Below are 24,740 nucleotides of genomic sequence, written 5' to 3'. Positions count from 1 at the left end.
TATGTTTAAATGCTTTTATTATAAAATAAAGTTATAAATAAAATTCAATACAAAATTTTGGATCTAACATAGAAACTTTTCAAATTATTTCAACCCATAATCTATTTTAACCTATGATCAATTCTAAACTTGTCAATAGTATTATTAAAGAGTTCTTATACTAAAATAACCAAATATATATATATATTTTTAAAATATTATATGAATGTGTCCTAGTTTAGGAATTAGGACATTGTTTAAATAGATAAAAAAAATTAATATTAATTAAATTTTATGTTTTCAAGATAATGAATATATTATTCTTAGTGTGCTTTTTTTATCCTTTGAATAAAAATGTGTGCATTGGAAAAATCATTCAAGACCTTAAATATATTTTTTATTTAATATTTTTGTTAAGGTATCAATGTAAAAATAATATTATTTTTTATAATCAATAATTTTAAGATAAAGTATCCTTCACAATAAGATTTAAACTATTCATTGATTATGGTGTATTAAATTTTAACAATTTTGACTTAGGAAAAAGAACAATTTAACAAGGTATCCTCTAGAATTTGGAATGATAACCTAAAAAACAACATGTGGTTCGATTTGGTTCCATTTGATTCAATTTTTGGTACAAACATGTGGTTCGATTCAATTTTGTAATTTTTATTAAAATATTATTTCATTAAATTTTATATACTTTCATTTTAATTTTAAATTAAATTACATTAAAAAAATTCTCAATAACAAATTAAACTTATTAATATGTTAAACCTTCTACAATAAAAAAATGTCAAAATTTCATTAATTTTAAACTAAACATATATAAAAAAAAGTCAACTGACATAGAAAGAGATATACATTATATAAATTTGTATACATGATACTATAAAAATCAAATGATATATACATAAAATACATAACTCTAAAGTAATATAATTATTAGTATAATTATTATCGTTTGGTTTGATTTTAAAAACACAAACCACAAATCTAACCAACTAGGTTGATTTAAAAAAAATCATCCAAACAAATTTTAAAAAAATGGGTTTGATTCAATTTTTTTATAGTAGTTTTCGGTTTTTATTGTAGATTCATTTGAATTTGAAGATTTTAATAATTACAATATTTTCGTTTATTATTTAATTTTTGTTTTTCCTATCTTGGAGGTGACAATCAATTACCCTAGCATGCTGGGCCCTATGAAGGCCCGCCCATACAGACCCACCCAAGAAAACCGACTCTTGAAGTGCTCGATAATAATAAAGAGCCCATGTCTCTGTAATCGAATCAGGGAATAGTTTCGTTTCAGAAGAGTGACAAACATTTTCGATCCACAACAAGGTTTTCTCCAGTAAGGTTTTTTCCTCTACAATTCTTCCACATTATTTTCGTGCTTTTGCGCTTCCTTTCTTTCCCCCCTTTGTAGCGCCGCTACCTACACTTTGTTTATTGACTCGATGCTCTTCTTCCCTCACCGATTTCTCTTTTGCCAGATTCGATTTTATTTCATTTGGTTTGCAGAAGAATCCGGTAAACAAGATATTTATGCTTTTATTTAATTTTTGTTGTTTTCATTGCAGGGGGCAAGGGGCTGGTTTGGTGTTTCTTTCATTTCACTTTATATGAATACATAGAAAAGTTTGAAGGGTTTTAGGGATTTGCATCATGTTAGGTTCATTACCAATATTGCCACTCCCTGCTCCTCCCTCTGATGGAAATCTAGGTCCTCTCCCTGAGTCTCAAGTGATTGATAATGAGGAGCAGAACAAATCAAATTCTGTTTCTGTTCCAGCGCCGGCAACAGTTGCCACCCACACCAGAACGATTGGAATTATACATCCGCCTCCGGACATTAGGACCATTGTTGATAAAACCTCCCAGTTCGTCGCCAAGAATGGTCCAGAATTTGAAAAGAGGATCATTGCAAATAACACAGGAAATGTCAAGTTCAATTTCTTGAACTCATCAGATCCCTATCACGCTTATTATCAACACCGGTTGTCCGAATTTCGCGCTCAGAATCAGTCTTCAGGGCTGCAACCTCCTTCCCAGCCTGCAGACTCGGCTGTCCCTGAATCAGCCCCGTCTGATAGCAACGGCGTAGCAGCAGCAGCAGAAAAGATCGACGTTTCTGCCCAGTTTAAAGCTGTAAGGAAAGTGCTTGAACCCCCTGAAGCTGAACAGTATACAGTTCGGCTTCCTGAAGGAATTACAGGGGAAGAGCTGGATATTATAAAGCTTACAGCACAATTCGTGGCTCGAAATGGGAAATCTTTTTTGACAGGGTTGACTAGTAGGGAAGTTAATAATCCCCAGTTCCATTTTCTTAAACCGACCCACAGCATGTTTACGTTTTTTACTTCCCTCGCGGATGCATATTCTAAGGTTTTGATGCCTCCAAAAGGTTTGCCGGAGAAGCTAAAGAAGAGCGTGTCTGATATGACTACTGTCCTTGAAAGGTGTGTGAATAGGCTGGAGTGGGAGCGTTCGCAAGAGCAAGCTAGGCAAAAGGCTGAGGATGAGATAGAACAGGAAAGAATACAAATGGCTATGATTGATTGGCATGATTTTGCGGTGGTTGAAACAATAGATTTTGCTGATGATGAGGATGAAGAGTTACCTCCTCCAATGACTATTGAGGAGGTTATAAGGAGAAGCAAGGTGACAGCCATGGAAGAAGAAGATATTGTTGAGCCTGGAAAGGAGATTGAAATGGAAATGGATGAGGAAGAGGCCCAGCTTGTCGAGGAGGGTATGAGAGCTGCTAGTTTGGAAGACCGTGATGACGTGAAGCAGAATGAAGTCAGGGTTACTGAAGACCCTGAACCACCGATGAGAATTGTTAAGAACTGGAAGAGACCAGAGGAGAGGATTTCTGCAGAAAGAGATTCAACCAAGTTTGTTGTTTCTCCTATCACTGGCGAGTTAATTCCTATTAGTGAGATGTCAGAACATATGCGGATTTCTCTCATTGATCCCAAGTACAAAGAACAAAAGGAAAGAATGTTTGCCAAAATTCGAGAGACAACTTTGGCTGCGGATGATGAAATTTCAAGAAACATTGTTGGACTTGCTCGGACCCGTCCTGATATATTCGGTACTACAGAAGAAGAGGTCTCCAATGCTGTCAAGGCAGAGATTGAGAAGATAAATGATGAGCAACCAAAGCAGGTTATATGGGATGGTCACACTGGTAGCATTGGACGTACTGCAAACCAAGCCATGTCACAAACTATTGGAAGCGAGGATCAAAATGATGCTTTTAATAATGAAGCCAAGAACCTTCTGGGTCCTGCTGCACCTCCTCCAAGACCTGGTATGCCTTCAATTCGTCCTCTTCCGCCTCCACCTGGACTGGCATTGAATCTTCCCCGTGTTCCCGTCCAATATTCTGTTCCCCATAGTGGTGCCCTTCCAATGCCTCCACCTAGACCCATGATGCCATCTATTCGGCCTGCTCCTCCTCCTCCAATGTCGATGAATAGTGGACAGCAGTCAGTTATGGCGGGCCAACCTCACCCAATGCATCCATCAATTCATATGAATAACCAAGGAATTCCCATACCCCCACCACCGGGATCTCAGTTCACTCCTGTTCCAGTTCCGCGACCTTTTGTTCCTCTTTCTGTTCCACCATCAGTTATGCCTATGATGCACCCACCACCTTTGCCTCAAGGAGTGCCACCGCCACCGCCACCAGAGGAGGCTCCTCCTCCACTCCCAGAAGAACCAGAACCAAAGAGGCAGAAACTTGATGATTCTGCTCTGATACCTGAAGATCAATTTCTGGCTCAACATCCTGTATGGACCAACCTAGTTAACAATCATTATTTTGTTAAATGTATATATAGCATTATATTTATTGTCAGTGCTATTTTGGTCCATCCTAACTGGCATTTTGTTTTCATGACTGTAGGGGCCTGTTTGCATTTGTGTATCTGTTCCTAATGTTGATGAAGGAAATCTTAAGGGACAAGTTCTGGAAATTACAGTGCAATCTTTGTCTGAAACTGTTGGTAGTCTGAAGGAAAAAATTGCTGGGGAGATCCAGCTCCCTGCTAATAAGCAGAAATTGAGTGGAAAGCCTGGCTTTCTCAAGGATAATATGTCACTTGCCCATTACAATGTTGGTGGAGGTGAAACACTTACCCTCACGTTAAGAGAGCGTGGTGGTAGAAAGAGATGAGCATATTGCTTGCGTTTCCATTCAAGAAGGTTGTTGTAATCTTTGCCTTATTATGAGGCATATGGATTCTTATGGTATTGATAGACTACATGACGTTATTTCCTGAATTTTATGTTGAATACATTAGATTTATTGTACTGTGAGACATTTTGAGGTATTTACTGCTGTCATGAAGGCTGATGTTAATTCTGGAATACAGATTTTGGCACCATGGCGCTTCTCTCTTGAGGGGAATGGGAAGTAGTGGTTCCTTTATCTAAACTGATCAATTCAAATTATTTGCATCTCTGATTATTGCTTTCTTTTGAATTTCAGTTGATTTATTGCGAAGTTACTGATTTGTTTTTAATCAGCACTCCTTTGCTGTCAGGGAGGGATCATTTACATATTAGTTTATGTGTTTTTTTTTCATTTTCAGTGCTCTTGCAATAGTCAGTGTTGAGTGATGATTTTGGGTTTTCTTTTCCTAGTGCTTAGGTTTTGTCTTTTGTTGGATATGTTCGTACAAGAACACAGTTGGGCAGTTGGTTACAAGGCCGTTTGTTGCTGAGCATATGTACCTTTAACCAGTGTATCTTGTTTGGGTTTTAGTCACAAGGTTGTTTTATTTTGTTGTTATTTATGTCCTTAACCTAGATTGTTTCTGGTAATGGTTGGGATGGTTGTTGTTTTTGATTCTGCTGTTTTGTCACAACAGAAATTCTGCTTGGACTTGTGGGAAGGGATTTGCAGCTTAGCCTGATGTGTTTTTTGAATGGCACAAGGCAGGTAGAATGGTCAATGATATTTTCTGCGATGTTATAATCCCTATACTGAGATCTTTCACTTTTTATCTTTTAAAATTTGTGCTGATGGCAGTTTGTGCCTGCCAGTTTATTGCAGAATGGTCCAGGTTTGGTATTTTAGAGAAGGCACTGGTTCTCATGTTCATCTTTTCGGGGATATCTTATGAAACTTTCTGTTTAAGTTCATTTGCAGCTGATAATATTTGCATGTATTTTAATCTCAGTGAATAACAACCGTTCTAATAATAACAAACAGAAATAGCTTTATATTTGTAGATAAATATTAAATAATATGCGGTATGGGCTAAAGCCATAGGCGACTGGAAACATAAGGAATAGACAGATCTGAGAAAAAGTCGAAGATGAATCAGGTTTCAGCCTTTATGGTCAAGGAGAATAAAACACTGCATTTTGTGTCAGAGACTAATTTCAGTTAAATCTACGGAATAATCTTGTATGGTTTTTGTCCGAGTTGTAAGCACTTTCGTTAGTGCTGCTTGCATAAAATTCACTTGGTAACTTGCCAAACAAGAACAACTTCCAATCAAAGCTCAGGCATCTGGTGATACTGGAAGCGAGACTCACTCATAAGTTAAGTTGTTTTTTTGGGTTTTATACTATATGTAATGCTCATTTTCCTAATGTAAAGGTCAGAATCTTTCTCATGATTACTCGGTGGTGTAGATTGAAGTATAGAAATTCCCACCTTGCAATACAAGAAAGAGAAATCTTACATACTTCTCAAGTGCTAAGTAAGATTATATTTAATTTAATTTATATTGTAACAGTTTTACTTAAAATGGGTTCTAAAGTTAACCGTATTGCTTAAGACCGATATACATAACTTAAACATATCTATAGTTTGGAATTAGCTGAGTATGATTAGTGCATGTTTGGATTAAAGTTTGCAAACTTAATTTTGGTCAAAATTAAGTTTGTGAAGCATCCAAGTCTTGCTTCTTCAACACTAAGTTTTTTGGCAGAATTTTAATATCAAACATCCTTTTGGAGTATCCAAACATGATCCAAACTAATTTTATTCTCAAATATAGTTTTGTAACACTCTCGCTGGAAATACAAACATACCCTAAAAAAAAAAGTCTCTTTTGAAGTGAACATGTGTCTAAACATGAGTGATGAGTGATGGTAACCGTTGTTATCCAAAACACACACTTCTGACTGCAGTCCAAGTGTGGAATAATTTCTACACATTGACAGGGATATCCATGAAGGTCCTAAGTGCTGCAACCCAATCGCGTGAAATTATATATATAGAATTGGAATTCCATGCTGCAACAAGGCTTGTAACTAAAAATTCTAGAGAACTATCTGATAGGATCCGTAACGAGTAAAAAATTCTCTTCATCTTACACGATCTTCACACCGGACATGCTTTGGCCAAACTTGGTGTGGATCACCAATTCTGCAAATTGGTACTAACTTCTCACAGTGAAGAGATACTATCAAATCGGATGAATGCTTCCTCCAGAGATTATTTATTGAAATAAGATACTTTGTGGGGGTGTCCTGTATTTGTCTCTTACTTCTGTGTAACCAATGTTCTATGGATGCATCATAGAAGTAGGTAGTAATGTATGGGGACAAGGATTCTTGTGACCAAGCTTTATGAACCATGACAATGTTTGTGTCGCTTAATTAAAATATATTGAAGTTCAAACAAAGAAAAGGCTTGTCTACCGTATGTGCTTTTTTTATGGAGTTGTATTGATATGCCTAGCTGGAAGAATTTAATAACTATCAGTTTGTAATGGTATGATACTGAGATGTCATGGTTATAATGTGCAGTTCTCCATGAATGACTTCATACATAAAGCAGAGAAGACGTTTCACTCTCATTTTATTAAGGGAAGTGAGGGAACTTATTAATTCTTTTGGTGATATATCTCGAAATATGAAGAACAAGATCACTGGTTTCTTTTCTTGATCAAGATTAATTAGCTTTTGTGTAATACCTCACTCTGTTAATAACGTAGCCTCTATTTGATGATTCCCCCTCCTTTAATAAATTTAATCTTAGCACTTATCAATAGTAATAAAAGTGTTAATTATATTATTTAAAGTCAAATATGCATTAGAACCTCAGAATTAACGGTTTGTAGAACTAGCCATAAGTCTATTGACAAGTGCTACTATTTGTTTTTGGCTGACGTCATATATAGAGGAGAAGTTTGCAGAAGTAACCGCCAACTCCTTGCATGTCTAATCATTTGTTTTTGGTCATTGTCTAACTGATTTCTTTCACAGCCTGTAAACTTTATACAGATTTGGTCATGTCTAATAATATTTAGAATGAGATAAATTTAAGAAATTTGGTCTTTGCTCATTGCAAAGAGAGGTAGCCTTAATTCACAGCCCGTAAAACTTTATTCAGATTCGTATGATTAACACCATTATGAGAGTGCCCTAAGAGCAATGACCTTAAAAGAAATCAACCTAGTTTACAAGCTAGTTGTCCCAAGCCTGCATAGAGTGATAACAGCATGCTAATAACTCCCAAAGAACACAGATGAAAAATCAAGTATCAAGTGTGTGGGTGCTAACATTTCAGATTCTGACTAAATAAAGCCCACATCGAATGGTATACTTAGAGCTAGTAAGCTGCTTACGCTATAAAATGAAAGGCTCATTGCTATTGATATTCACGGAGCCGTGTGATAAGCGCAAAGCGAACTATTCTTTCGCCTTTTACTAAAGAATACCGTGTGCTTGTCACTATAAGCGGCATACGCCAATTTTTTGAAGGGTTTTCCTACTAGGAAAACTCTGCATTTAAAGTTTAAAATTTTGTAAATTTTGTGAATAATACTAAGCTACTTAACATTGATGCTTTTACTTGATGTCCTCGTATAATAATATTTGTTAATAAAATAAAGAAGCAAAAATAAAAAATGAGAATAAAGTTGAGTAGAAAATATAGATTCTGCTTCATTTTTTTTATGTGACCACTTTATTAAAATTACAATGTTAAAATAATTAACTCATGAAGACTTATGTATTAAAAAATTTATTAGATTAAAAAAAATTATTACGCATTATGTACTAAAAAACAAATAAAATTTTGCAATTTAGCAGGCCGTGATCCTTATGAAATGCAGTCAAGGGAGTGAAGTAGTTTCTCCACAGTGACAGCGCTGATTGACCAAAGAGTTAATTTTACAAACAAAATTATTGAAATAGGGCTCTTTTGAAACATTTTACTAAAATAATTTAGACACTGTTATAAGAGGACAAAAAGGGACAGCTTGTTTGTGGTGTGATTGTGATAGTTAGTATAAGGGAGAACGAACACCAACTTGAGAAGAATTCAAGATGATATTGCTGATTAATTAAGTTTCAGCTTTCAAACAAAATAAAAGACCACTTCAATTCGTGAGGTTTATAAAGACCAAGAACAAGAAGGCTGTAGCTAAAAATGCTAGAGAACTTTCTGATAGGATTTTTTTTTTATTCTGACTTTCTGATAGGATTCACACCGAGTCAAAAATTCTTTTCATTACATGGTCTTCACACCTAAGCTTTGAAATTTGAATCATTCGTTCCAAATATTATTTTTATTAGAATTAAGTTGTTCTGGGGTTTGTCTCATATCTCTCGGTAATCTACATTTCTATGGTTTTTATGTGGGTACTAATAGCCCACTTGGATTCACCAAAGAAGTACACAGTAACTTATAGGGATTCTGAGATATTATGCCATTAATGTTATCAAGTGCAGTTCTCCTTGAATTACTGCATAGAGGACTTTTCATTCTCACTTTAGACAAGGAACTTACTCATTAATTCTCCTTTTGGTGATATATCTCGAAATAGTAAGAACAAGATCACTTGCTCATGATCTTGATCAAGATTAATTGTTAATTGGCTTTGTGTAAAATCTCACTGTTAAACCTTTAACAGATTCCTGAGATTAACACTCCAAGATCAGAGTGTTGTAAGAGCAATCTCTTAGTTTTCATTCAGGGGTGTGCAGCAGAAAGTATCAAGTGTGTGGCTATAAAATGAAAAGGCTAGCAGTGTTTTCATTCACGGAGTCGTGTAATGAGTAAAAATAAATTATTCTTTTGCTTTTAACTCAATGAATTGGCGTGATTTTTCTATTGCATGTACATTCCCATAATGATGATGTTTTTCCAAAATCAAACTTTGTCTTAATTTCTTACTAAGAATTTTTTTTATTTAAATTTAAAGAATACCGTTTGTTAATCACTCTAAGTGGCATACGCCAATTTTTGGAAGAGCAATTTCAACAATTTCAGTTCAATTTTTCTAATATATTGTTAAGATTTTTCTGACAAACTTCAGTTTCACATATTCAATTTTTTTTTTTTTACTATTTAGGTTGTTTAACTATCTGTGTTTTTTATTTAATATAAAAAAATTTAAGAGCTCATCTAGCAGTATATGTCTTTCGATTTAAGATCTGTTATGTAATTATTCGACTGAGAGCTCATTTAGCATGTACAATGATCTGTTTCTGTTATATAATAAATTGATCATTACACTTAAACTACGGATAATGAGAGGATTGTGACAACAATCTCCTAGCCTTCATTCAGAAGTATCAACCTACATTTCTGACCAAAGGCCCACATCAAGTATAATACTAAGAAGAAGTAAGTTGCGCACACTATAAAAAGAAAGGGTGATTTTCTGTGCTTATAATGGGACCTTCTCATAAACATGGAACAAACTGTTGATTTGCCTTTTACTAAAGAATATTGTCTGTATGCCACTTTTTGTATGTTTGTTACAGTCTGGTGGTAGTCTTAGAACTTAAGATATTATTTTTCAATCTCACAATTTTTGTACTCTTATTTGTGACATGGCTTTGACTTTTGAGTATTCATATTTTCATAGGTTTCCGATATTTAGATTCAGTTGAGATCTTATTTAACATGTACATTGATATGTTAAATGACAGAAAAGTTGAAAACCAACGTGTAAAGGCTATTCTTCAATGTCCAAGAGCATGTTTAGAAATTGGGTGGAAAATGACTTTTGAGACCAAAGTGCTTTTTGTTAAAGGATCAAAATCCTTGAATTTGCTTTTATTTTATTTTTATCCGTTGGATGTCCATTGGAACTTGGTCTACAACAATTTCAACTACAAATCAAATATGTCTTAAATCACATAAACAATAAGATTTTGTTAGTGACTTCTACCTAATTTCAGACTAATGAAGTTGTACAATTCTTATGGCCATTGATTTAAAATCATTGCAATCAAAGTTATAAATGAAAGTATAAAATCTAAGGATTTATTAAGTGGTCAGGACTTGGGATAATTATAAGATCAAATATGATAGGATAAATTATTCTCATTTTTTATATAGAAATTATCCTATCATGTTTTTAATCAACTATGTGATATATCAGTAAGGTATAATTTTCAAACATCTATTTTTAAAATATACACCTGGTTTTTTAAACATAAGAGTCTCGATTAAAAAGAAAACACTTATTTTAGGAATCAACAATATTGTAAAATAACAGTAAAAAAATAACATTGTAAAATAAAAATATAAAAAGACTTAATTATAATTTTGGTCATCTTATTTTTATCAAATTTACAATTTTGATCCCTCTATGTTAAAAAATCTACAATCTTATCCAAATCGTCTATTTTACCTACTTTTATTTCTTACATTTAAATTAAGTAAATCATTTCTTAATAATACCTTAAATGAATATTAGGTCTAGGATTTAATTGAACTAAAATATAGATAAAATTAAAAATTTGACCAAAATTGTGTTGTATTTAAACAAAAAAATATTTTTCACCATCACAATATATATGTATATATAAAGACTAAATTAATCTCTTAAGTTTTTAAACATTTATTTCACATCAAAATTATTTTTTAAAAGATATATTATATATGAAATAAGCCTTTTAAAAACTAAAAAAGAATATTTGTGTTTAATGTACTTATTTAATATTACAAAACTTTAAAATATAATTTTATTCGCTTGATATTTTGTTTCACAATATCATTCGATTTATTCTTTCTGATTATTGATTTTTATTTGTTGTAATTTACTTTTTCTAGTTTTGATAAAAAAATTATAATTTTTTAATAATCATAATAATATTTAACTATTTTCATGTTTTAGTATATTTATAAATTTTTTTTATATAAATAAATATAGAGAATTTAGTATTAGTATTTTTTTAATAGCACGAGACAAGTTTGAATTCTGTATCGCATTTGCGTCATGTTTATGCTAATCTAGAATGTATATATAATGGAGGGAAAATGTGATTTTAGTTCCTATATTTTTATTGAATTTTGTTTTTAGTTCTTAAATTTTTATATTTTTTAATTTGGTTTTAAACTTTATAAAAAAATTATTTTTAATCCTTCTTTACAAAATCTTTACTAACGATGTTAACTTATATCCAACTTGATAAATTTGTAATAGGTGATGATATTATTGGTTTTAGGGGGAAGTATCCTCTGGACATGCATGTTAAATTTGTAAAAGGTGAGGGTAAATGGGGTTTATGAACTTTCAAAGTGAGTATCTTTTGAATTTGCACGTTAAATTTGTAATAGCTGAGGGTATCATTTGTTTTAAGGAGTAAATATTTCGGTTATAGGATTATTTTTTTCTTTTCAAAATTGTCTAAGTACCAAAGTGACACCATAAGAAAAATATTTTTATATAAACCAAAGTGGCACTGTAGGTATCATCATTATAAAAAATAACACTATCAATTCGACACATCATAGTATTAAATGGTTATAAAAAAAAATCCGCATCTCCTAAATATTCTCCAATTACATACAATTATTGGTTCTTGCTTTTAAATGCAACAATTTTTTCCTCACACTGCTTTCATCTTGGGTGTGAAAAAATAAATTGAATTTCAAATCTCAACTCTTATGTGCAAATGTTCCTTTTGAAAATTAAGGTTTATTATGTTTGAAAAAGATATTTTAATAACTTCTTTTAAAAAAAGCCAATTTCCCACATAATTTTAATTTTAAAAAAATACATTATTTATCAAGTTGGACATAAGTTAACATTGTGAGTGAAGGTTTTGTAAGGAGAGACAAAAATATTTTTAAAAAAAGTTTAAGAATTAAATTAAATGAATTGAAAGTTTAAGGATTAAAAATAAAAATAAGATTGATGAAAATATAAGACTAAAAACATATTTTTTTCCATTTGGAAGGAACGCACTCACGAGCAAGGGAAGCGACTAGTGAGCGAGTAGAGTTTCTGCTTCTACTTGACAAGATTACAATTTACAAGGTGATTTGATTTGATCCAATCCCTCTCTCTATGTTGACGCTAGCTAGGGTTTCTCTTCCTGCTTTGTAAATTTCATCACGAGTCTCTCATATTTTTAAAATGGGACTATTCTCCCATCAATTCGTTTCACGAAATTCAAATGTGTAGTAGGATACCCAGTGGGTTGTTCTTCAATCAAATGCAAACTCGCGGCTAGACTCGCTCTAACTCGTGATTTTATACAGAGTTAGCCAATTTTCCATCAAACACCCAAAAATGTCCAAAACGCCACCGTTTCGCTAGGGTTTGTTTGTCCCTTTATTTTAGGTTTTACGCTCTCTCCCTTTGTTTGTCACGCACACCAACGAGCTCAGGTCTGGTTCAGTTTTTTGCTTTCTTACATTCCATTCTCACTTGTTCCATTCCTCACTTCGATTTGATCCCATCCCATTTTGATCCTTTTTTTTTCACTCCCAAGTTCAGATACTGAATTTAGTCCTTGTAATATTAGTTAAACTTGAAAATTAAAGAATTTGTCACTGTGACTTCATTACTTTTTGTCTGTGTTGTCCTGTTGCTACTGAATTGTGATAATTTATGGTGTAGACTCTCACGAGTTTAAGTTGATTCTCAAGTTTGACAACCTTGCAGTTGCATATACATGTATATGATAATCTTTGTGTTTCTTATGTTGCAGTTACATTTCAGCAAGTCAAAATTTCCTCCAGAAAGTTGCTCGTGTAATGGATATAATCTCTCAGTTACAAGAACAAGTTAATTTGATTGCACATTTGGCTTTTAATACAGTTGGGACATTGCAAAGGGATGCCCCTCCTAATCGGCTGTCGCCAAATTATCCTGAACCACCTGCGCATGCTACAGAGGATGGGTCAAATTTTTCAGAACAGCCAAAGCTGATGAGTACTACTTTGGTGAAGGCTGCTAAGCAGGTATGCAGCATTTTAGTCAAAAGTGAAAAAGGAGTTGTTTTATCTTTCCTCAGTGAAGAGAGGATCTAATTTGGTACTAGTAGACGATGAAGATTAGCCACGCCTCATGAAACACAACACTCGTTGACCTTTTGTTTAACTCTTGGTTATGGGTGATGGTTCCCATATTAAATTATGGGAGGACCCTTGGGCGGGAAATGTTCATGTTTTTATGCATTTCCTAAACTTAATTATCTGTCTAATTTGCACAGAATGCTCCTATAATTCAGTTTTATTCTCCAGCTGATTTTTTTTAAGAAATTTACGCTATAAAGAATTTACAGTTCCTTTTGCCTTGTTGAACTTAGTCTATATTTCTTCAAAATCCAGACCAGAGAATTTGGTCTTTTGACACAACAGGTTTCTTTTCTTGCAAATCTTAATTCCATTTTCTCACTTTGTCTCCCAAACTCCCAACAATGATTCATTTGTATTAGATAAGTCAATTTGGAAATCAGTTGCTGCTACAGAGGTTTAATCTTTTTGTTTGGATTGTATTCCTACCACCGGTGATTTAATTCAAATTTGAAGACCTCTAATTGTTTTGTCTCCTGGTTATTGTGTTATGTTCAGATTGAGTTTTGAAAAAATTTCTCATTTTGTTTTTTGCACTGCTCAGTAGGTTCCCTTCTTTTGAATAATTTGTTTGGTGTTTGTAGTGAAAATTGGTTTTGCCCTAAGGGACTCCAAAAGTTCCTGTGTTAATTTTTGAGGTTTGACACTAGTAAAGATGTTAAAAGGCTTTGGTGTTGCTCTCAATTTGTGGTTGTTTGGTGTACATGGTTAGAAAGAAATGCCAGATTTTTCACTAGTCAAATGATGCCTCTAGAGTTCATTTGGGATCTAATAGTTTACTTAGTGTCTTTGTGGTGTTCTTCTAATGGTCTTTCCAGGGGGTATCGTTGGTTGATGGTATACTGTGTTATAGGTATCATTTTCTTAATTTTTTTGTTTGTTTTCTTTCATTCTCGGTTTAGTTCCTGAAGATTTCTAGTCCTCTCGCATTTGATCTCTCCTTTCTTAATAAATTCTGTTTATCAAAAGAAAAAAGTCCCAAACATAAAACTTAATCTGGTAAAGTAATTTTTCTGAAATATATTCTACCAAACATACTAATTATATAAACATATTCTAAGACTGGCATGGTGGTATTATTTCTCACAGAAAATATACATGTTATCGTTACCTGTGAATAAAAAAGAAAACTGATTGTCCTTTTGGGATGATAGAGAAACACGGTGTGGTATCCAGTATTCCAATTGCATGGTTCTTTTAGAGGATAACATGAATGATGCTGGCTTAGAAATTGTAAACCAACAATGGATATATGCATAAAATCAGATTAACCAATTAGAATTGAGCCTATGTTTTACTTGTTATGTCATGTTGTGCTTCATTATCCATAATGACTTCTGTCTTCTATATTAAAAAGATTTATTAGAGCACTCATAAGTGGTCTGTTGATATATACCTGGTTTCTTCTGCAGTTTGATGCATTGGTTGCGGCGCTTCCAATATCCGAGTCAGGTGAAGAAGCACAGCTTAAGAGGATTTCAGAACTACAAGTATGGAAATCACAGCTCACTGAATGTTCTTTATATGTGATTGACTGGTGTTCTTAATAACAAGTAATCTAATTGTAGCAAACAGTGTTTATGTTTTTACATTGTTTCTGCATTTTTCCTTCCAGGCTGAAAATGATGCAATAGGCCTAGAACTTCAGAAACAGTTGGAAGCTGCAGGTCTGTGTCCAGTTTTCTGTTTTTCTCTGAAGTCTTAGCTTCTATCTTGATTTCTCTTTTTTTTAACACATGAAAGTGCAAATTCATGTAAAATAGCAAAAATGAGTTCTAAGTTAGATTCTTAGAAAAAGATGTCCTGAGGCACAATTTTCATAAATACAGAAGTATTTTCTGCATGCAAATATTATGTATTTTATAGGTTGTAATGTGCATTCACTTGTTGTTTGTACTGAAAATGCAATAATATTAAAATTATAAAAGACACGTGCTTTGGATTTTAGAATGTTTTGAGAAGGCATGTGAGCTCTACCTAACACTTGTGTGTTCTTGATGTCAGAGAAGGAATTGAATCAGGTTCAGGAGCTGTTTAGGCAAGCATCAGATAATTGTTTGAACTTGAAGAAACCAGATGACAGTTAGCTATTTGTGTTCCAGGAAAGCTCAGATGAATTTTGCCACATGTATCTCAACTTGACAAAAAGCAGGGACAGCTGCAGGAGGATTTTCCTTTTCTCCTTTTAAGTCTTGATTACCTGAAATAGTTGTATTCTTTCGTATGTTGTGACTTTTGCCTGACACGTGATGTTTTGCAGAAATTGATCATCAGTCGAGATACTGGTAATTATCTTTCTTTGCTCCCGAGGGAAAGGCATATCGGTGTTTATATTAACCATCTTCCTTCACGCAGTCCGAAAATTTTGTAGTGATAGTTTTTTAGGGAAGCTCGTGAAAATTGTGCAATTTTAAGTGTCATTTTATTTACTAGTGAAGTCATGCGTATTGATAAAAATTAATTTACAAAATGCAGAAAAAATGTAAAAACATAAGATATTTTAAGTACACCCACACAAATTATGAGATGTGTTCTACAGTTTTTTGTTTTAGATTTTGATAAAATTAATTTAAAAAATTATTTGTTTGACTATGATATTTTAAAAGTAACATAACCTAATTTTTGTTGTTTAATAAAATAAAACTATTTTAGTGTAAATAAGATATAATTTGTAGCTATTAAACAAAGATATAATTTGTAAATCTCAATCAATTCTACTTACCAAAAATGTAAAAAAAAAAATGGACTTTCTTATGAAAATAGGTGATTACTTATGTAAAAGGAGTGGTTTGAAAATTGTTGGTAGGGCATACGTAATTTTGTTTTGTTTTACATCGGTTATATCTTTAACTGATACAAAAAGTAACTTTTCTACGTACCCAGTTTTTTTCAAACTACACCTGTTACGAAAATAATTTTTAATTTACCTATTTTTGTAAAAAAAAAAAAAAAAGTCCAAAAAATGTTACCAAAATCAAATTCTTCTCGTGACAATTGTTTTTTCTTCCACCAACTGCCATTTGACTTCTAACCAAAAAGGCATTCATTCGTTGCTATTAAATGAGAAGCTACAAATTCTTGTAATGAATGGAAGGAGCAGGTACGATCACTGATCCATGAGCTGAACACATACATGAACAACGAATGAAACATTATTTCACTTTTCTTTTCTTATAAAGGGGGGTGTTCAGTACAAAATTCGTTTCTATCAGTAAAGTTACAGCATTTCACGGCACATGAGCAAATATTAATGTATATTAACTTAATTCTTAAATAAAAAATGACCTAATCTGTAAAATGTTTGTTATTAAGTTTCATGAAGCTGTTTTGTCCAGTCAAAATGTTTCCACTCTTTGGAAAAGCTTTCAACTGCTTGCTTTTGTACCTCCACAGCCTCGTAGCGCCGTCGCCTGTACATGTCCTCCTCTGCCAAATGTAGCATGCCTCTTATGACATTCAAGCCAAGGCTGATGTTAAACTGCTTTTCATCATCAATAACATGGACAAAACCCTTGTTTAGACCAAATTCAACGTGAAAATATGGAAAGTGCTTAGGTATTGAATTGCGCAGTCCCTTTTGACTTGTATCAATAAGTTTCTTTGCATTGTGCTGGCTCCACTCATCTTCAGCTTCATCAATCGCCTGTGATGACCCAATTTAAAGAGTTTAAAATTTTAAAATACACATAAAAATACAAATATTAAATGAAGTAATTATGGATAGCGAGAAGAAAACCTATCCTATCCATATCTAGTATGCTTTTATGAAAACTAGATAAATTGGATGATAATAGAAATATCATTCAACAAACCTATCCTATCCATATCTAGCATGCTTTAATCATATCTGGCACGCATCAAAAAACCATATGTTGTAAGGGTGTGCAAATAAAACCATAAACTACAATGAACTGCATCAAAAAATAAAACCATTTAAACTAGTTAAAAAGTAATCTGGTTTCATCACTGGTTACAATAGTTCAGATCAATTGCTCAATAATCAAAGAAAGAAACTCTTAAAAGAGATTAATTTCATGCTGGCTTTAAGAACACAACACCATTATGCAATTATGTGCAGCCAATGGATTAATGTTTCTTTCACAGATGCATAAATGAAAAGCATCGATTTTGGAGAGAAGTAAGCAGTCAGTACTACACAGGAAAATGATGTTCGGCATCTCACCTTTTTAAAGTACAAAGGAGCCTCTTTGGCAATATCTTCGGGTAAGGGAATGCACTCAACCATACAATGCCTTCGTTGCTGTGCCAATCCCATCACAGTCTCAAGAAACACCACCTCCTTCTCTTGCTTAGCAAACATCATAATTAGGCACTTCTTGAAGTTTCGAATTTCTGTCCAGACATTATCGTCTACAGTTCTTGTAGCTGATTCATGCTGTCAGATAAAAGGAAAAGACAAAGTTACAATGTAAAATTCCATGGAAACAGAATAAAAGTTGCTCATGGCACAAACCAACTGGCTCAAATATTCGTCGAGCACTTCCAATTCACATCACATTAATACGATTTAATGTTACTTCCAAAGCATGCAATAAAACTAATCTACCAAAGTATCCCAATTTCAAGAAAGCAGCATCAAATACACTTCAATTCTCATTACTAAGATCGATTTGAATATCCTCCAGGATCCATATCATTTATCTAGGAATAGTTCTAGTCATAGAGGAAAATCTTCAGCTGTCAAATAGCATCTTTTTTCATAAGAAAAGACATCAACTAAAGAACTTAATCAGGGATTGTGTTGAATAAGCAACAAGCTCGCACTGCTTTCAACCAGTTTCAACTCTGAAAGAAACACTGTCAGTAGCAGAAATTCAAGTCACCTGAATAGGTAAAATGCAGCAATGACCAGGCACCACAGGCTGCCACTTTGGCAACATAAGATATGTGAAATTTGCGATTGAAACAACAAGATGCATAGGCCGATTTGGATTTTCTAAACAAAATAGGCAGCGCTCTTGCTGAGTCAAGAATCGATTTGTCTTCTTTTGGATACTCTTGTGATCATCACCTCCTTGCTTCTTTCTACTCTTTCTGCTTGGACCATCCTCAAAGTCATATTCATCATCAGCCTGAGTAGAAGCCCTAAACTGCTTGTTCTGCATGATCTTGTGAGCAAGATGCATATCACCATCATCCTCTCCTTTCTTCTGCTCAGAAGATATCTTCTGCATAGCATACCTACAAAAAGCAAAATGTCACCCAATAAAAACATAAGAAATAATGAAATTTTACAAGAATAAATAAAGCTGTAGGAACCAATAATAATAACACCACATCAAACATGCTTACAAACTTACAAAGAAAAAAAAAGAAATGCAAACTAAAAAAAAATAAACATTAAGAGTTGCCCAGTTTTTTCAGCAATATAAGAAATTTCATCTTGTGCACAATGTCTTCACATCAGAAATGAATGAATCAAAGTGCATATAGGATAAAGGAGAACAGAAAAACAAATACACAGGATTCCAAGACAGTAAAATACCTGCTAGAACTTCCCTCAGTTCCTGATCTAATTGAATGATCTTGATTTCCTTGCTTTGTGTTCATAACTTTTGCTTCTTGCTGCCCACCAAAACAAGAACAAAAACCAGACAATGAAATCAAAATAATCAAGAAACCAGGATATGATTTTGTAAACAAAAGATAAATCCAGGCTGTGTAATTAGTAATCAGGAAGGATTTTCAGGCTGTAATGACTAGATTTATTCCATATAATCAAGGGATTTTGACTGTACATTTTTCATTACAACTTAACCACACTGAGAGTCAACCTCTCAAGCATTTCAGAACCAATTTCAGCTTCATTTCCAAGCCAATAAACTAGGCACATGAAATAGATGAGAAAAAAAACAGCACAATGCACTAATTTAAATCGCAAAATTGATAAGAGGCAAACAAAGTCCAGAAGAGACACGATATTCTCTTATTTTATGCCTTACCATCAGTTTGTCAGCTTCTTCATGCTTTCCCTTCAAACGAAGTTGCATAACCTTAGCTGCCAACTGGTTTTCACTCATCTCATTCTTGACTACCACACTTCTTTCTCCAGGTGTGTTTGCTTCCAACGAAACCTTTTCTAATTCACTACTTTCTAAAACAGAGCCATCAGAATTATTACTCATCTTGCTACCAAAATCATGCATAAAGTTTCCATCATTGGCAAACTTATTTAGGCTAGATACTGCAGCAGAGATGACCCCGGCACCCTCAGCTACCACTTGTTGGCTCTTTCGCTTTCCCCAAGACAAAGAATCTTGAACTTTAGGTGCTTTCATTTCATGGTGCCGAACAGAAACATCCTTTAAGTAGTCCTGCTAGTGTTTCACTGGCCAATATCAGTAAGTGTAACAGAATATTCCAGAAAAAATGTGACTAACACCATAAAATTTATTAGACATAAAACCAGTTGAAGGAACAAGAAAGAAACATGAAACAGTTCTTTATCTGTTATCAAAGATACCCTTTTAGAATCCCTTCGACCAAGCTTATCAGAATCTTGTGAATTTTCTTCAGTTATCCCTCTTTGTCTATTTTTTATAGCACGCAGATGAGCACGAGCTGGGGCAGCTGCATGAGATGCAACAGCTGCAGTCAGTTCACCAAGAGAACTCCACCTTTCTTCCACAACCTGCACATATCCATATAAACAGCAAATTTATTACAGGATGACAGATATCTTTTTACATGGGAACAAGGAATATCTGAAAAGCAAGCATAAAAACCTCGTTGAATCTCCGTCCTTCTCGAGCTGCTTGCTCTTGTGCACGCTTTAAGGCTTTAAGTCTCCAACTTGCTCCTCCATCCCCAACAAGGGAAGAAGATAGAAGTTGGTCAGCACCAACTTTAGCTCCACTTTCTTCCGGGTAACCACTTCCATTATCCTTCAGATATGGATTCAGTTCCTTAGGATTTGCCTTCTTTGACTGAAAAAAAAAAAAAGAAGCAAACAACTTAGTCCTTTTATCACTTTACATTGGCTGAGATTTAAAGATGAAGACAAGCTGCAAACTAAATGGAAACATTTAAGACAGAACACAAATAGACAGGCACTTCAACTATTGGAATGCCAACAGGAAAATTGAAACATTGTTCCCAATTCAGTACTTTTATCTTAAACAAAATCCATAGATGAATAATGTAATAAATACATGAATTATGAATATAAAATAATTCTCCTGCAGAAGAAGGCCAACAGATCAAACCATTTTATCTTCAAAAGGAATTAGCTAACCGTGTAACTATTTTATACATCTTTTTTAGTTTTTGGATAAAATCTGACAATATTTCCAATTTACCTTCATTTTATCTTTTAATTCATATTGTTCTTTAATAAGGTGAGTGATAGCTATATATGGGGAAAAGGAAGTTTCTCTTTGCTTTGATTTCTTCTTTGGTTTTATATTATTCCTAGTTATTTTATCCTTCCCTTCTCATTTATCCTTTTATTTCTTGTAAGAAATAGCAGAAAATGACACCAACATATAGCAGTTGACAAAGAGAAAATTCAAACAAAAGCAACAAAAAATAGTAAACATAAAACAATGTGTCCTCCTTTGAGGACAGAAAAAGAATAAAATTACAGAATCCAACGGGAGAGCTACATATTTTAACAGCCAAGAGAGAAAGAAATTTAACAGAGACATACCTCCTCGACAGGAACCTCCTCTGACAATGTTTCCTCTGTTTCAGTAACTACAGGCTTCTTACTTTCAGACCTAAGCATCCAATCCAATCCCATTTCTTTTCTTGCAATTTCCATCTCACTTGTAGAATCTACTGTGCCGCAAGTAGCTTCACCTTTGATCTTGTTCCTCTTACTCCCGTCTTTTCTATCTAACTTTTGGCGCTTCCCTTGTCGACCCAAAATAGTATCACTACCATCAGAAGAATATGAGGAGTCTTCCTCATCCTCAGATGTATATTCTTTTTTACCACTCCTGGATCGTGATCTTCCTTTTGACCTCTCACCAGAATCACGCGACAAACCATCACCCCTTTTCTTTTTTGCTCTCATCCTTCTCTTCTTTTCACCTTTCTCACTCTCGCTTTCAGTTGTGTAAATAGAAGAGTCTTCATCCGACGAATACCACTTCTTCTTTCTAGATCCTTTCTTAATCTTCTCAAGCCCATCATCATCATCAGAGCTGTCCCTAGAGCTCCTCCCCTTCCTCTTACTCTTTTCCCTCCTCCTATCTGATTTTTTCCTTTCTTTCGAGACAGAATCCAAGTCCTCACCATGCACCTAGTAGCACACAAGTAATCAGACACAAAAATGTGAATAACAACAGTAACTCTCACACTAAGATGCAACTACACTAGCTCTACTCACCTGGTCCCGGGGAATGAATTTCACCCCTGAAAGCATTTTCTAGATTGCACCAATGCCTGCATGATAATAAAAACACGATAAACAACACACAAATAAGGGTTTTTACTTGAAATAATCTTCAACGCAGTAAATTCAATAAGCGAGGGCATGGCAATCGAAATAACAATTGAGCACGCAGATGTAGTCATGTCGAGACAACAAAAAAAAATGCAGAAATTAATAGCAAATGAACAGAGAAAAGCATAGTAGAAAAGAAGAAAGTAATGAGAGTAAGGAATGTGTAAAATCGAACGGAAAATTGCGTAGAAATTGAGAACAAAATTACACCGATTAATCGCCTCAAATTGAAATTCGAAAAAATAACGAGTAACGAAGGTGAAGAAATTTACCCTAACAAAACGAGAAAAGGTACCGCAGTGTTCTCTGGCAACGGCGAGATAAGGAGAAAGGGGAAGCGAAGCGACCTGCGAATGCGATCGTTTCGTTCAAACGCCGCCGTTTTGAGTTTTCATTCCTGCTCGTAGTCGTCGAAGACACGAAACTATTAACCTCGCTTGATTTTTAAAAAAAAATTGTTATCACCGGCTAGTAATTTTAAGGTTTAATTATTACTATGGTAGTCTAATTTATTTATTTATTTTCAATTTCATCATGTTATTATTAAAAGATTTAATTTCTCTTGTTATGGGTTGGAATCTCTTTGAGATTACTTTTCTCCTTTGGCGAATAATTCTTCATAAAAAGCTCTTCTATTGGGTAACTGTAATTAAATAAAATTAATCAGTTTATTCGTGCAATGAACATATTGTTCTTTTTAATTATTGATCATTTTAATTAAATTGAAAAATCATTTCTAAGTATAAATATAATATTTTTGGATTTTTTAATACAAAAACAATTGTTGAGAATTTTCAGTAATAAAAATTAGCAAAAACATATAAATAAAGGGTATTGAATAGCAATAGTTATTTTTAACAAAAAGAGATTATTCCACGATAGCAATTACATAATAAACATATCTCCTTCCCACCATATGATTTATGATTTTTTTAATTACTACTTTTAAGTCCTAAATATTTTTTTCATTTATGATTTTGAAGTCGTAAATTTTTAAAAAAAGAAAATAATCATTAATAACAATTCTTATTAGAAGTTATAAATGATTTATGAATTTGTATTGAGAAGTTATAGGTATCTTACTACTTATCTTAATTTGAATTTTATCCCCATTTGATAATTTATAAAAATTATTATCCCTTTTGGTAATATTGCTAACCAAAATATTATAAAACAAAAAATGAAATTTAAATTAAATGATGATAATCGTGATAATTTGAACACAATATATTAGTCTTTGGCGCAATAAAATTAAGAAATGAAATATGAACGCAACCCTTCATGAAATCCCACCCGGTTATACCGCATTAGACCCGTCAGAAATTTGCATGTAAAAAAAGTGAAAAAAAGTTCTCTACAAAATTTCTCATCAGCTTTTTGAAATGTTAATGCCTTGATATAAATTCCTATAAACGAAAATGAGGATCAATAAAAAAAACAAATATTAAGACAATGAAAGGGTATATAATTTTAAGCAAGTTGAATACTAGTTATTAATACTATGGAATTGAAATAAAAATAAAAATAAAATATTATTTATTTGCATGAATAATTAAAAAGTTATCTGATTTATGTTAAAATTTGGACGGAATATGTTTGTAAGAAAAAGCGGGAAAAGTTTTCTGCAGGATTTATTTACTTTAATAATAAGAGATTGTTTGCTGTTAGAAACTCTACACTAATCATCTAGGTGGACCTTTGTTAGCATACTCAATATGTCGTTGACACTTTGCCTGTGCTTTCTCGTTCTATGATTTTCTGTCCTGAAATTATTAAAATATTTAATTAGGTCCTATATGTTTTTTAAATAATTTAATCAGAACTCTCTACTTTTTTTTATTATATGTATAAATTTAGTGATTTTTATATTCAAGAAAATAGTAAAATACAATCTGTTCGTTTTTTAAAAAGTATATTTATTTAATAAAACAAACAAAATTCTATTTCTATGGTGCGTCTATTTGAACTGTTTTTGTTTTAAAAAAAACAGATTTTTATGTTTGTAATAAGTAAATTATATATGCTTCTTTAAAAAATGTATTTAAAAGTTATTTTTCATAATTATATATATATATATATAATACTTCCATCTTTGGTAATATTTTGGCAATATATTTTGAACAACTAAAGTTATCACATAAATAAAATATTTGCATATTATAAAAAAATTTAAAAAAAATAATTTACAAGTTTGGGATTGTGTGAAATAATGTTAAAACATTCTTTAAAGAAAAAGAATAATGTTCAAATATGAATGTACTATTTTTATGAAAATAAAGAAAAAGTTAATGAAACATTAGAAGGGTAGTTGAATATTGTATTGAGGAAAACTCAAAGCTTTTTTAAAAATGATTTTGCAAATAAATTTGGAAAACAAGTTTAAAAGACTCTGTTCAAAGATGTTTTCGTAGAGAAATAAGATGATAAATGTGTGTTTGGTTTGCATTTTCATTTTCTGTTTTCATTTCCTGTTTTCATTTTCTGAAAACTATTTTCATTTTCAAAAGATTAAAATTCTGAAAATATGTTTGGTTTGACTTTTTGTTTTCTGTTTTCATGGAATAAAAATACTGAAAATTTATTATATATTGACTTCTTGTCTTTTTGTATTTTTAGATTTGCTTAAAATTACATTCATTGTCACCACAATTTCATTTTATCCGAAATGAGGTTTCTGTTCTCAATTAAAAACACTGAAAACGAAAATTTATTATTTTCATTTTCTGTTTGTTTCCTGTTTTTATTTTCACTCAAAATGTTTTCAGAAATCCAACCAAACACATTTTCATCACTATTTTCTGTTTTCAATGAAAATAAACAACCAAACCAAACACCCCCTAAGATTTTCAAATACTTGCTTCTAAAAATATATATGTAAGCAATTAACAAAAATTATATGATTATAATTAAAAAATGTGTTTTTATACGGATTCGTTCACTCAAATCTTAAATTATGTCTGATTCTCTTTTAATCTTAGAAGGATTTCA

General features: G+C 32.7%; 3 protein-coding genes and 1 non-coding gene across 15 annotated transcripts; 3 read left to right on the top strand and 1 right to left on the bottom strand.

The window, feature by feature from the left end:
- Nucleotides 1–1,219: 1,219 nt before the first annotated feature.
- Nucleotides 1,220–5,630, top strand: LOC114369297 (probable splicing factor 3A subunit 1). Of its 10 annotated transcripts, none has more exons than XR_003657582.1 (6): nt 1,220–1,339; nt 1,569–3,789; nt 3,905–4,203; nt 4,374–4,772; nt 4,872–4,942; nt 5,047–5,630. XR_003657582.1 is itself a non-coding variant. In XM_028326502.1 (4 exons), the coding sequence occupies exons 2-3, from the start codon at nt 1,654–1,656 to the stop codon at nt 4,172–4,174; spliced, it is 2,406 nt and encodes an 801-aa protein (XP_028182303.1). In that variant the 5' UTR covers nt 1,220–1,339; nt 1,569–1,653; the 3' UTR covers nt 4,175–4,203; nt 4,872–4,984. The 10 variants fall into 10 exon arrangements, 1 of the variants encoding a protein (XP_028182303.1); XR_003657581.1 differs by having other exon boundaries at nt 3,905–4,248; XR_003657586.1 differs by lacking the exon at nt 4,374–4,772 and having other exon boundaries at nt 4,872–4,938.
- A 1,995-nt stretch (nt 5,631–7,625) lies between these two features.
- LOC114372763 lies at nt 7,626–7,743 on the top strand. The gene has a single exon (XR_003658327.1). It is a non-coding gene; the product is annotated as a U5 spliceosomal RNA (small nuclear RNA).
- A 4,403-nt stretch (nt 7,744–12,146) lies between these two features.
- On the top strand, nt 12,147–15,632 carry LOC114369830 (mediator of RNA polymerase II transcription subunit 21). Of its 2 annotated transcripts, none has more exons than XM_028327086.1 (5): nt 12,147–12,239; nt 12,916–13,168; nt 14,695–14,772; nt 14,898–14,949; nt 15,287–15,632. In XM_028327086.1, exons 2-5 carry the CDS (start codon nt 12,962–12,964, stop codon nt 15,367–15,369), a joined length of 420 nt encoding a protein of 139 aa, XP_028182887.1. In that variant the 5' UTR covers nt 12,147–12,239; nt 12,916–12,961; the 3' UTR covers nt 15,370–15,632. The 2 variants fall into 2 exon arrangements, with proteins under 2 accessions (XP_028182887.1, XP_028182888.1); XM_028327087.1 differs by lacking the exon at nt 12,147–12,239 and adding an exon at nt 12,274–12,592.
- Nucleotides 15,633–16,412: 780 nt separating this feature from the next.
- LOC114371234 (CWF19-like protein 2) lies at nt 16,413–22,186 on the bottom strand. 2 transcript variants are annotated; one of them, XM_028328689.1, is made up of 10 exons: nt 22,025–22,186; nt 21,636–21,691; nt 20,952–21,548; nt 20,029–20,229; nt 19,767–19,934; nt 19,246–19,620; nt 18,789–18,868; nt 18,127–18,484; nt 17,466–17,678; nt 16,413–16,925 (listed from the first exon to the last, which is right to left on the bottom strand). In XM_028328689.1, exons 2-10 carry the CDS (start codon nt 21,669–21,671, stop codon nt 16,590–16,592), a joined length of 2,364 nt encoding a protein of 787 aa, XP_028184490.1. In that variant the 5' UTR covers nt 21,672–21,691; nt 22,025–22,186; the 3' UTR covers nt 16,413–16,589. The 2 variants fall into 2 exon arrangements, with proteins under 2 accessions (XP_028184490.1, XP_028184491.1); XM_028328690.1 differs by having other exon boundaries at nt 19,246–19,617.
- Nucleotides 22,187–24,740: the final 2,554 nt, after the last annotated feature.

Source organism: Glycine soja, chromosome 10, assembly GCF_004193775.1.
Source record: "Glycine soja cultivar W05 chromosome 10, ASM419377v2, whole genome shotgun sequence".
In the NCBI taxonomy this organism is placed as follows: Eukaryota; Viridiplantae; Streptophyta; class Magnoliopsida; order Fabales; family Fabaceae; genus Glycine; species Glycine soja.
Note: the sequence above shows the minus strand (reverse complement) of the source record. Positions and strands in the feature narration are given on the sequence as shown.

Excerpts from the sequence above, each read along its gene's own strand:
- LOC114369830 (XM_028327086.1), top strand. The coding sequence starts at position 12,962 with ATGGATATAATCTCTCAGTTACAAGAACAAGTTAATTTGATTGCACAT. Across the intron at positions 14,773-14,897 it reads AGAGGATTTCAGAACTACAA|GCTGAAAATGATGCAATAGG; the intron begins GTATGGAAATCA and ends TTTTCCTTCCAG. Across the intron at positions 14,950-15,286 it reads GAAACAGTTGGAAGCTGCAG|AGAAGGAATTGAATCAGGTT; the intron begins GTCTGTGTCCAG and ends TCTTGATGTCAG.
- LOC114371234 (XM_028328689.1), bottom strand. The coding sequence starts at position 21,671 with ATGCTTTCAGGGGTGAAATTCATTCCCCGGGACCAG. Across the intron at positions 21,549-21,635 it reads AATTCATTCCCCGGGACCAG|GTGCATGGTGAGGACTTGGA; the intron begins GTGAGTAGAGCT and ends GTGTGCTACTAG. Across the intron at positions 18,485-18,788 it reads ACTGAGGGAAGTTCTAGCAG|GTATGCTATGCAGAAGATAT; the intron begins GTATTTTACTGT and ends TGCTTTTTGTAG.
- LOC114369297 (XM_028326502.1), top strand. The coding sequence starts at position 1,654 with ATGTTAGGTTCATTACCAATATTGCCACTCCCTGCTCCTCCCTCTGAT. Across the intron at positions 3,790-3,904 it reads AATTTCTGGCTCAACATCCT|GGGCCTGTTTGCATTTGTGT; the intron begins GTATGGACCAAC and ends TCATGACTGTAG.